Source organism: Pagrus major, chromosome 11 (genome assembly GCF_040436345.1).
Source record: "Pagrus major chromosome 11, Pma_NU_1.0".
Taxonomy (NCBI): domain Eukaryota; kingdom Metazoa; phylum Chordata; class Actinopteri; order Spariformes; family Sparidae; genus Pagrus; species Pagrus major.
In genome coordinates, this window is record NC_133225.1 from 17,243,040 (window position 1) to 17,255,796 (window position 12,757).

General features: G+C 41.7%; 1 protein-coding gene across 1 annotated transcript in view; it reads right to left on the minus strand.

The window, feature by feature from the left end:
• p3h2 (prolyl 3-hydroxylase 2) overlaps positions 1-12,757 on the minus strand; it is a 65,895-nt gene that overhangs the window by 6,436 nt on the left and 46,702 nt on the right. Inside the window, exons 2-5 of the mRNA XM_073475770.1 lie at positions 12,184-12,336; positions 11,016-11,205; positions 4,847-4,978; positions 2,594-2,721 (exon numbers count right to left, since the gene is read on the minus strand). Of these exons, the coding sequence (XP_073331871.1) occupies positions 2,594-2,721; positions 4,847-4,978; positions 11,016-11,205; positions 12,184-12,336 (603 nt within the window). The remainder of the gene's footprint in view (positions 1-2,593; positions 2,722-4,846; positions 4,979-11,015; positions 11,206-12,183; positions 12,337-12,757) is intronic.

Sequence of the window (12,757 nt, forward strand, 5' to 3'; positions counted from 1 at the left end):
CTTGTGTCCTCGAGAGACGTTGGTAGGAGGAAAATAACTGTTAAAAGGCCATAAGTACCCTAAATAACTGTTCCATATGTTTCAATGTTCAGCTCATTTTCAACTTAACACAATCATCTTTGCTTTCAGCGTGCAGTCCCAAACTGGTTTTGTCCTCTTTGTTCTTTGTACACTTCTACAAATGAACGCTTTAAGGGAAACACTTTTTCTCAGCGAACACACTTTGCACGTCTCTACATTGTTTTCATGCTCACACATACAGTAGAGTATTAATTTAATGTATCAAAGTTCAGCACCATAACTTTCCCCAAACAGGGACAGAGTTCTGCTGTCCCGACTGTTTCACCGGCCAAATAAAGTGAACCAGAGAGAGTTTCTCTTTCCCTCGGCTCTCCTCGCCTCACTGCCAGGACTAATGGAGTGTTATGGCCTCTCTCTTTGTGTCCCTCATAGTGACAGTTTTACTACTGTTCCCTGCCTGGAGTAAAGACTTAAAGCAACCATGGGTGCTGCTTTTGGCTTTGAATTAAGGTGGATTAAGGTGGCCTGAACCTAACCAAACTGGGACTGTAGGATGAAAGTCCGCTGGGCCTCTTCACTGGTAAGCTACAACTTTAATATTGTTTTGGGAACGGTGATTTATGTCGTTTTGGAGTCGCTGGCAGTCGAGTATGAGGATGTGTTTTCAATAAAGAACTTAAATTCAGTATGCTGTATTTTCTGATTATTAAGGAAAATCAGCGTGAAAACATTTTCCTTTCGCCTCTTGAAGTACAAAGTGATCTTATGGGACAGGATGGGCCGGGGCGAGCTGGTTAGCGTGCACTAGATCAGTCCCTTCTTTACATTCTGTTGATAATATCAGTTCAGTTTTTTTTTAAATATTTAAATTATTACAACATATTACACATTGCACCTTTAAAGCATTGGGTCCAGATATGTCTTGAGTGGAAAATTAAACTTGTCAGTGCTCTCTGGTGGACAAGCTATGTAATAAAAACACTGTTTGTATCTTTGACATTTCTGTACTGGAGTTATTGGTCTGGTTTTATTTGCGTTTGTGTGTGTGTGTTTGACATAAAGTGACAGAGTGTGTGAGTACACTTTTGTGTGTAAATAGGCTATAAAACTACATACAGTCCTACTTTTTTTGTATTTTTCCAAGCCAAGTGAGGACATTGATGATGAGTATTATGAAACTTGACCATCCAGTAGCATTTTTCCTGTAGTGCTTAAAAAAAGAGAAGCCCCCTTTTCTCCCAGCCCCCTTAATACAAACAGCCTCCAAATTGTTCTAGAGACTTCTGTGGGCACTCTGACACGACTTTTCCTCCTCCTCCACTGTTACTGAAAGGCCAGATTCTTTGGCAAGGAGGGCAGGTCGGGCCTGGCACTGAGATCTAGGGCTCTGTAAATGAGCTCCCCGAGGCTGGAGGGAGAGAGGAGAGGCGATCCGTCGGCCAACGACCCTACTGTAAACTGACGGGACTGGAAAGACTTGAGGGCTAGAAAAATGTAAGCTATGAGTAGAAAAACATAAGCGTGAGCTGCAACATATCGGCTCTCAGCCTCTCAAAGACAAAGTCAGCCACACACACTCACACATTCACACAGTCCTGCTGGGAGCCTCGCTCACTCTAATGAGTACCAGGCTTTCTAGGAAAAAGAGGTTGTGTAGTTGAGACTTAACAAGGCGCTGCTTGAATTTTCCGAGCAGCTGATCAGAGTTTAGGAAGGACAAATTCTCAGTGCTGAAGTGGCTGATGGGTAGCCAGACTTAACAAATTTAATTTTCGCAAGACATTCAAGAGTGAGTTATGAATACCTAATGATAAAGAGCAGTCCCAGAGGGGAAAATATGTTGTCGTAAACACATTGACGTAGCAAAATTTGCTTAATAGTTCCAGCTGGAAGGAGAACATATACAAGTGAAAAGCAAACTTTGAGAGGAGATTGATGCCAAGCTGCGAGAAGCAAGTTCATCCAAGAAATACAGCAAACAGCCGGCTGCCTCCCGTCCCCTCCTCTACACTCAAATCAACGCTTTTCCTCTCCAGTCTCTTTCCCTGCATGTCTTCTTCCCATTCCTTAACTCTCCCCCACACTCCTGCTCATGTTATTGTAATACATTTTCCACTCAGTCTTACATTAATCGTCCAAAACTCATTCAAAAGTCTCGAGCCAGGCTTTAAACACAAAATGGTCCTTTTAGTGTCAATACACTTTTAGATCTCATTTTAAAACAGTTTTTAATCACCTACGAGGTAAAGTCCAAAAGTATATTTTTGATGTGAAAAGTTCCTAACCACTCCACTAAAATCTGGAGCTTGGTCTACTCGTTTTTATCTGTTAATCTTTCTTTTACAAACCCTTAATTTCATCCCGTGTTTTGTTGTTGTCTTGTGTATGCCTTTGCTTTTACTTTTCTTAATCACTTTGTACAACTCTGGTGCTCAAAAGTACAATCCAAATAACCTAGATTATTCAGCCAGTCGTTGACAATGATCCTATACCTTGTATTTACTCTACATTTCGCTCTCAGCCTCTAAACCAGCTACCTCTCCCCGCCCCAGTGATAACAACAGATCCTGACCTCTCTCGGCTTGCAATCGTGTCCCAGCTTCTCTCTGTAGTAATCCACGTTATCCACGAGGGACTCCTCTCCCTCGTGGAACAACAGGTAGGTCAGAGCACACTGGAGCGCCTCCTCCAGTCTGTTCACTGCAGAGAGAGACAGAAAACAGTTTGAGTGGTTAACATTAGAGCATCCATACCTGATGGGTCCCGACAGGCCGGGCTGGGTTCGCACAAAAATCTAATGATGGGTGGGTTCGGTCATGTCAGTTGACACGTGATAAACGTATAGATTATTTTAAAATTTTACATCCATGTGCAATACTTTTCATGGTCATCTTCACATGCATGTCTGTAATCAGGGTAAACAGACAAGCTGTAACCATGGTAACAACTAGGTGACTGGACAACAAACTCAGCTTTACTGAGTGCTTCAGTTTACATTAACTGTATATGGCCAACTCGGGTGTGGACATTAAAAACAGAAAACCTGTCAGTTTTCAGACAGAAAAACTGTTTTCCAGTTGCAGCTGGCATTTACTCTGTCATTTTTGTCTTTTATGTATGTGGAAGGTTTTTTATGGATTCAGCACGAGGGGAACACTAGTCCAAGTTTCCAAAAACGTGGGGCAATAAATAAATAAATCTTGAATGAGTTTTCGATGTCTAGCAGCGCTCTGACAAATTTATGAGTTTGTTCCCACTGATTAACAGGTGGCGGTGACGCACCAAAAGGAGGAAGACCACAAGCTTAAGAACATGGAAGCAAACAATATAAGATTGGAAATGTCACCTCACACTCACTTAAAGATCTCGGCAGGAGGAGATGAGCTGCCTTGAGTGTCCAAACTGTTTTCTACAGAGCTGCTGAGCATCGACTGGATGACAAGTGTGTTTTGTGTGTGTGGAAATGTATCTATCACGGTTGACATTCCAACACCATTACCACAATGGAGCAAAAGCTGCACTCTGGTTGACATAGTGGAAAAAGCGTGCGCGCGCACACACACACACACATACACACACACCCACACACACACACACACACACACACACACACACGGTCGTCAGCATCAGGATGTCAGTGATGATGTGAGACAAACATACAGCAGGACCGTCCTGTACTGCCTTCCTGCGCTTAACACATACAAATGCAAACACACTTTTACATGTAGTCATCCAAACAAAGATGCACAAACGCGCAACACGCACAGTCTGCTCTACACCCCTGCTGTTTAGTGCGCACACACACACACGCACACAAACACACTCTTTACTGGCTTGTAAAGGCGCAGGGTTATCCAAAGACTTCCTATCTTGGCCGAGGCTGAGGCAGCGTTTCTGCTGCTGTCAGCTGTGTGTTCCCGGGTCAATAAGAGTCTGGAGATTTGCGCTCAGTCAAACAGTGAAACGTCACTGTGGATTTATTTAGGAAACTTAAGCAACTAAAGCACAATGAGAGGCTGCTGCTGGGTGATGGCAAACGTCCAATCCGGCAGTGTGGTGTGGAGCCACAGAGTGTAACACACAGCAGGCCGTAGAGCTGCTAGGTGTCAGAAGACTCAGATTACTGACGTGTGGCGAGCGGTGACTTACATGGATTTCTAGTTCTGAAAATGAGAATGTTGATACTTAAGAAAGGAAAAACCCTGCTGCATGTCAGGCACTCCACAATCTGACTCACTGAGACACTTTTTGTAAACTCAGGTAAAAAAAAAATTAGGCTTACAAACACACCCATCAGTGGCTGTAGGAATCATCCTGCTCCCTCAGCGTGTTTGCACAGACTAAATGATCTACTTCACTTTATTAGAGCCACATGCTTATGGGTCATTAAGTATAATCTGGTGATCTCACAACCATTCAGCACACTGTCTCTCCCAACTAGGCTTTGTTTCTGTGCCAACACCGTCGTCTAAATGAGCTTTCACTCCTTCACTTTGGGCTTGAGACCATCCACACACATACACACACACACACACACACACACACACCTGAGAGACATCAGACTGGATACACCCAAATCAAGATTGCCCAGACACACAACACACGCCAGATAGTCATAAATACTTGTTGGACAATGTGAACCTCCAAAGAGGGTGCGGTTAACTCAGATTGACTCAGCCTGTCTGCAGCTCTTTGTGGTCACCAGGGGTTCTTGTATGTGCATGTGTCTGTGTTTGTGTGTATGTGTATATATGGGTGTATCCTTCTCCTTTGTTCATAATTATACAAATTGTACTCAGACTGTGCTACACAGAGCTCAACTCACCCTGGAAGTAGGCAAACTGTAGGTAGTCATAGTGCAGAGGCAGGTAGTTCTCCATGGGTGAGAGGCGGCCCGGCCGGTTGGCGAGGTCTCGAACACACTCATGTTCACAGTGCAGCACCTGAGTGAAGTGATCTGGAATTAAATGGTTTCAGATCATCAACATGACTGTGAGATAATGAGATAATTATTCCCTTGGCTTCTTATTTGGCACTATGTGAATTCAAATAATAATTTCATCTCAAAGGGCTCTGCAATCCAAACAGCTTTCAACTCTCTTTATCCTTTGACCTTTAATTTGGATTGGAAAAAAACTCACATAAAAAACTTTAATGGGGGAAAAAGGAAGACACTTTACAAAGTGCCTCAGAGGAGTGATTCCTTTGGAGTAGACATAAAACCTTTTCTATTGTTGGATTGTTAGTAAAACAACATTTTGGTCAGTCACACAAACAGGTAGTTCAAAGCAGTAAATGATTTTTCGTCAAACACTCAGTGGCCCCCAGCTCCCATTAGACTGTTTATACTACAGTCACAGTTTGTTATATGACCTCACTGCTGCCCCTATTGACTCTGTGTGGTCTGTTGCACATTTAATGCACTGATGCAATATGGTTATTATCACAGAATGACCTCATGTCCACAGTTATTATATCTGCTGAGATCATCAGCGTGATATCAACTCACTCCGATTTACACGCTTGAAAACCAGCTGAAAATAATTAATGACTTGCTAGCTTTACAGACGTTAGTCTACTAGAAACCAACAGGGCAGATACTGAATCATTACACTGATTTCCTTTGACTGCTGATGAACTGGTTTGGCATCAAGGCCTGAAGACAACAGACAATCTGTCACTACAGATCAGAGCGGCATCAATTTGCCGATACAGATTTTATTTGTCTAATGAACATGAGAACCTGAGTGGAGACTGGGTGTAACCAGATGTTGAAAATTGCTCTTAAGGTGCATCAGTGTTGCTCCCTGTTGTCCAGTTTTAGATTCATCGGAACACGTAATTTATGGGGGAAAAAAACGTTGCAATGACTTGATGAGCTGTAACAAATCAGATAAAACTGGTCCAACGTGATGTCAAATAAATGTTGTTCCCTTTTCAACAGCATGGTGCTTTCATGTCTTTGTTGTTCCTCAGGTGGTGATGAATCCTGTTGTTTGTTGATCCTTCAGGGAAGATTTCACAGGGTGCTACACAACGTTTCCTGATGTCGAGCCAGCAGAGAGGATGATTGCTCCTCTGTTTGTGTGTGTGTGTTGGGAACGTGAATGTATAGTGAGGTCACTCTTGAGCAGCTGCAGTACTACTTTCCTCACCCTCACACAGCAGAGTCGTGGTCTGTTTCAATCTTTTCAAGAGTCTCAGAGGAGCGGACATCAGAATCACGCAGTACTGTAGAGGGAGTCGACAGAGTTTCAGATTTCTCTTTTGAAAATCAAACCACTACACGAGGAAGTTATTCCAGGAGACCCTTTCTCTTTTATTAAACTCACATAACAGATTATATTACCCTCAAAAATGACATACATACATCTCAACACAAATACACACCATAATCACAGGCTCTACTCTAGCGGTGCTATGGAAAATAATTCTCTGATTGTAAGAAAAACAAAGCACGGTGAAAACTAATTAGCCTTCTTTTCTGTGTTTATGCAACCAGGCCATACATATTTGAGACAAAGCATGCTTGTCAGCAATTAAGCTGCCGCTACTGCACAAGGCTCGCCTCAGTTTCCAGGGAGAAAAGCCTGACTCGTGTCAGAAAAAGCACCACTGACCACTGTTGATGTATGTGTGTATAATGGTGTAATTATGATGCTACTGGCGGTGGAGTTTTGCTGCACATCCCTCCACATCAAACAAGCCTGACTCTCTGCAGGAGCACAGTGAAGGCCCTTGGACTCCTGTTGGCTGCCTGGCACGGTTGTAAACCCAATAAAATAATAACAGAGTAGATAAAATGTGAGTTTATTTATGAAGCGCATTAAAACTGTATGAGTAATGCTTATGAATAAATGGCGAGGTTCCTCTCCGCCAGCTTGATGAATGCCAGTGGCTGCTGGGCTGAGCTGTCTTACAGTGACCTCTGTTGTTTAACTGCTCTGTCTGTTTAGAGAGCAGCATTTTTTCCTCAGTACAGGCAGACATTGTCGTACTATCTTTCTTGTTAATCAAAATAAATAAAACAGTATACATTAAGTTGTTTACTTTGGTATTATTTTGTGTAAAAATCTACTGAGAGCTGTAACTGAAAGCTTGGACTGTTTTGAAAAGGTTGTCAGGTGGTGTGTTCAGGTGCTAGGAGGAAATTCTAACCTGAAACTTTCGTAAAACCTGCAAAACAGATGTGTTTTCACAAGCCATGACGTCAGAAAAAATCTAACAGAATGGGAAACACAGAGACAGAGAAATTAAAAAATAATAATGAGTTTGTAGCATTAAAAAGATTGAGGATGAAGATGAGTCAACATCACCTCTCCCCTATGCCGATGGAAAGGCAGGTGAAGTTACATTTTTAACACAAGTCTCTATCTACTTCAGTCGTTTAGGAGAATGCTGCAACACCGTTTTGCTGTGACGCTCCAGAAATGTTTTGAGGACTACTTTTGTTTCGTGAAAACTTCACCTGTTATTTCCATCAGCGTGACGGTGAGTAGATAATGATTGGATTTTTAGTTTTGGTTGAACTTATCCTTTCGGGAAGCCTCTGAACAAGAATCTGAGAGCACCAAACTGGATGGAAAAATACAATTTTCAACTGGAATTCCACACAACAACATTTACAATTTGCAGAGAATGAGCGGAAACATAAAAATACCAGATTGTTTCTTTATGAAAAGACGCCAAGAGAAAGCCATCAAGTTGCAGTAAACAGACGAGGTCAAGTGAGGTTAAAGAGAGACAGAGAGGAGGAAGAAGAAGAGACAGAGGGTGGTCTTGTAGTCAGTCAGTGGAGTTTCTCAGGCTGCTCTCCTGGCCCTGGTTCAGACTGTTTTCTTGGACTGTCGGAGATGGTAATTGAGCCTACCAAATCCTACAACACAGCCCAGCTCTCAAGTTTACAGCAGCGAATATCACTCAATACATCCGCATTAACTGGGGTTTGGACCGGTATTCCTTTCAGTTATTTAAGAGACTGTGTGCAATAATTCATTACATTGACTAAGTGAGGAGCTAATTCTCTAGCGTAGAATGTTTTCTTACCCATAGTGCATGCCTTACCTCCAAAATCAATATATTGATTTGGGCAGTGAGTCAGATCAACAGGCTCTGGTATGTGCCATGATTCTTCCACACCTCAATCTTAATGGCATCATAAGTAGGGTTTATTGATAAAGTATTGTCAGTGATCAGACAAGTTTACTCAGTAAAACAGTAAGTCCTAAATTCTGTAATGTGTGGTGAATTCAGAGGAACTGCTCCATTCTTTTTCCAGCTAATTTAAAAAACCCCAGTGCTGCGGTAGACCACAGAATAATGAAAAGCTCATGGACGCTTAAGGGACAAAATCTTGTGCCCTGCTCTGAAGCCTTCGCAGTCAGAGGTTTACTTGCACCTTCTTACCTCCAAGAAACTCAAGCCAATGCACTGACATATAAATCTCTGTATTTAAACACGTGGAGTGCCAGGAAAAGCTTGGCGACTGATGAAAACAAATATTGATGAACTAATATCAAGCTTGACATGGACCAACAGTTCATACTTCTGTTTTACAAGTATATTTGGGCATTTGGGGCCTTTTTTCAAACATGGTGTTTAACAGTGGAGAGATGACAAGACATGAAGAGAGAGGAGGAATGAAACGCAATAAAACTGTGACTTGGGACTGAACTGGGGAAGTTGCGATTACGATATATGGTTTGCTTCGAGCAGCTCCAACGGTCCATATTTCCAACCCAACATCTTGATAGAATAAAAACACATATGTTAGAGTGTATCTCTGTGAGACTGCTGATACGTATGGCCACGCGCCGAAGGTTGCTCAAACAATAAGGGGGCGGCATATTACCAGAGTTACCACTAACTGATGCTCACTATACTCTTTGCTGTCTTTGCTAGCTGATGCTAGTTAGCTCAGTGTTAGACAGTGTTGGTGTTTACATCGCAGGCAACATAATCAGACTCCAAGGTCGACAGAGGCCAATTTGACGACAGGAAATTTGAAGTTTTATTTAATTTTTGTTGAGTTTATAAGGCAATTCAGCTCGTCTTAGTTTGGTAAAAGAGAGAAACTTTAATTCAGAAGCTGAATAATTGTATTTCAGAATATTTAATTTCTCGATATTTTGTGAGCCTATTATGTTTATTTATTAGATCAAAATGCAAGAGAGGTTGTGAAACGTAGCAAACTCGCTGCTCACGTTCATCCCCCAGGTGAAGCTACGGTGGGCTATCAGACTATCAGACTTCAGGTACAAAATGGTATTACGTGACAGGACGGGCCAAGGCTAGCTGGTTAGCATGCTAACCAGTATACATCTCTGCAACACAGTACACAGACATCTGACATTACGTCAACACTGTTGTTTCTTCACATTCAAGTTAATTTTTAATTTAAGTTTAAATTTAAGGAAAATTCTAGCTATATCTTACAAATTCCTCCTTTTAATATGTTTTTACAGTAAACAGTATGGTTATGGATAAAACTCTAGGAACCTTCAGTAATGTGGCTGCAATCACTCATCGGCCCTTTGACCCAGTGCCAGCTTCCAACCACTTCCAGGCTGCTGCCAGGGAGATTTGATCACCTAGTGAGCGTGAAGGGTGTTGTTTGGCCTTGTCTAAGCCTCACCAGGCTCGGGCTCACGCAGTGCAGTCAGACGTGTTGGTGGAACAGTCATGATCGGTTGATAAAATGCTCCACACACTAAATAAACAGTCTCTATCCTTTCATCTAACACTGTAATGAATCTTGAAGACTTTTCAGAATCAACCCAAGACAGGGATTTTGTGAAAGCACTGTCAGAGGGTTGTGTGTCTATAAATCAACAATATGTGTTTACAAATCAACAAGAAACACAAGGCGGGGTTTCTCAGAGGGCGAAAATCCTAAACATCTGGGGAAGATTTTAATTTGTTGCAACATGTAGGAGGGGGTCTAGTATATATCAGTTCACACTAGCACTAGCATTGTTATGTGCACTACATGCCCAGGGACAACAGTTAAAAATGATTGTGTTATATCTGGTGCAATATTTTTATTGTACACTGACCCTCTTTTAAATAAACCAATAAAGAAAAAAGAAAGCACTAAATATCCAAATAGGCCACAGAACATACTAAAAAAGCTTTGAAAACCCTGTCGAACCATGACGGGTATCATCATAATGTTTACATCGTCACTGCATGTACATGAGGTTTTAAATTAGTGCCAGCTGTCATTTCAACATCTACTCAACACGGACATGTTGCTGTGGACGTAGCACAGAAAGGGGTGTAAATGATTTACAGCACAACCTAAACAAGAAAGTCCTGGTTCTAATTAAAAAACTTACAGTGTAAATAGTTAATCATCTCTATGATTTTGCCATTTGCAAAGAACATATTCAGCTCATTACATCAATAAATCATATCCAAAATTATGTAAGCCTTTTGTAGTGGAGACCTAAATAAAAATATTAACCTCATAATGATCATAATATGGGACCTTCAAAGGAGACATGTTATGCTCATTTTCAGGTTCATCATTTTATTTTGGCTCACTACTAGAATAGTTGTACATGCTTTAGTGCTCAAAAATCACACCAGTTTTTCCATACTGTGCGGTGCAGCAGCGCTCCTGTCTCTTTAAGGCTCCAGCTCCAAAATATCCAGTCTGCTCTGATTGGTCAGCTCAAACATGCCTGACCCAGCACCATTGACAACAACAGAGCAGCTGTGCTAAGTGAATTTTTACATGCCAAACTAGCATAAATTACGCAAATGAGTGATGTCACAAAGTCACAGAATTATAGGCGGGACTACTGACAAGGCCTTCAGGAGCAGTGATTTCTGTGGGAGAGAGGAGCTTCTGTTGATTTTGTTAACTTCCAAGAGCTTTGACATGCACAAGAACCTATATAAAACCTTGAAGGAAAGGGTACAAATGAAAAAGCATAATAGGTCTCCTTTAATGGAGGATAAATCTTAATCTTCTGACGTTTGGCTCTTACCTGATATGACTTCGTAGAGGCTGTAACGGTAGCGGAGGTAGTCGTAGCCCTCAAATCTCTGCGGCCAGTGACACAGGGCCCGACACTCCACGTCTGCTTTATAGTACTCTGTGAGAGCCTCCTCAAAGAGATCGATGGCTGCTTCATACTCGCCACTGTTGTACAACTTCACCGCTGCTGCGAAGGAGTGCTGTGATGCAGGAGAGAGGAAGGATGGGACAAGTATTTATGACCTTTGGTGTTCAGAAAAGCTCTTTATGGTTTGTTGGTGTATTCAAGTATTTACCTTTGACATTTTTATATTAGCAAATGTTTATTCACTTTTACCGTCAACAACACACAACTGTAAGTAAACCTGTAGCCAGTTCATAAAAGGCTTTACAAGCCCCCTGGTGCACATGAGGTTTCCTGCAGCAGCAATGATCATTTGTGTGAGATGAACAGAGAGAGAGGAGGGTGAATTAACAGTTGCCAAGATGGATTCCTCCTGTCAGTTCTTTAGGAATTCATTTAAAATATGATGTAATAATAACATGGAGTAAAAGCCAAAAAAACCTCAAATGTAAAGTACGTGCTTTTACATTAACACAGTACAGAACTATTTAGGGATAAGTGAAATGAAGCCACAGTGACACAATAACTTAAATTATTGGTAATGATTGAAGTTCAGTAAAGTTTAGTTTGGTAAGTAGCTTTACCCAGAGGGTGCTGTAGGAACTTGTACAAGCCTGACCTTAAGATGAAGAGAGAATGTATGGGCAGAAAGAGGAATGAGAGAGGGGCCGGGGAAGGGTGAAAACTGTAAACAAATCAGCGCACAAAGGATCCCAAACTCTACTGCATTCAGGGCTTCACCACAACCAGCACTAAAAGGCCCAAATGGCTTTCCAGTCATTAAACTGCAAGGGCCATTAACACAAAGGCCTGTTTCATTCAGTGACAACAGCTTTTACTTTTTCCATTTAGGAAAGAAGCAATGTAGAAAAAGCGGCCAGACATTTTGGCCAGGATTGAAAAAAGATGGCTGACAGGTAACACTGATGAGATGCTCAGCCAGAAGCATCAAACGGGATAAAAAAGTAAACGGACAAAACAAAACAAAACAAAACAACACAAAACAAAACAACAAAATCACCTTTAAGTTCATCCTCATGGTTTCTTATCTTACCTGGTGAGGCCGGGCTTCTCGATCCACAAAGTGCTCCACCTCAACGCCCTGCAGGTCTTTGTACTGCTCCAGGTCCTGACCCATCTCCACATGTTCTGGGTTGGCCTGGAAGTAGGTGTGAGCCGCCGCCGCTGCCTTGTCCGGCTGCTTCAACTAAAGAGACACAGAGAGAAGGAAAGGGATAAGATAATTAAAGAATAACAACTTAAACTTGACTATTTAAGGCACAACTTAACCTGTGTAGATGATGTAGTTAATAAAAATCAGTCATAACAGGTCAACTAAGGCGGTGGTGTGGTCTTGTTAAATCAGTCAGTTCATTAGTGAAGAAATATGTGAAACTAGACTCTCAGAATCTAATCAGGAACAGATGGACAGGCCTCATAATTAAAACATGCTAAAAAATGGACAAAGTTCAAATGTTACTGACTTCTTAAGTTGAAATGTTTTGAGGGAATGAGGAAAAACAGACTGACAATCTGCAGATGTTCTTCTGAAGGCTACTCGCCAAAATACGAGGGTGCATTCAAGTCTTTCCTAAACCGCAGTTCTTGGCGTCTCATTTTGAATTAAT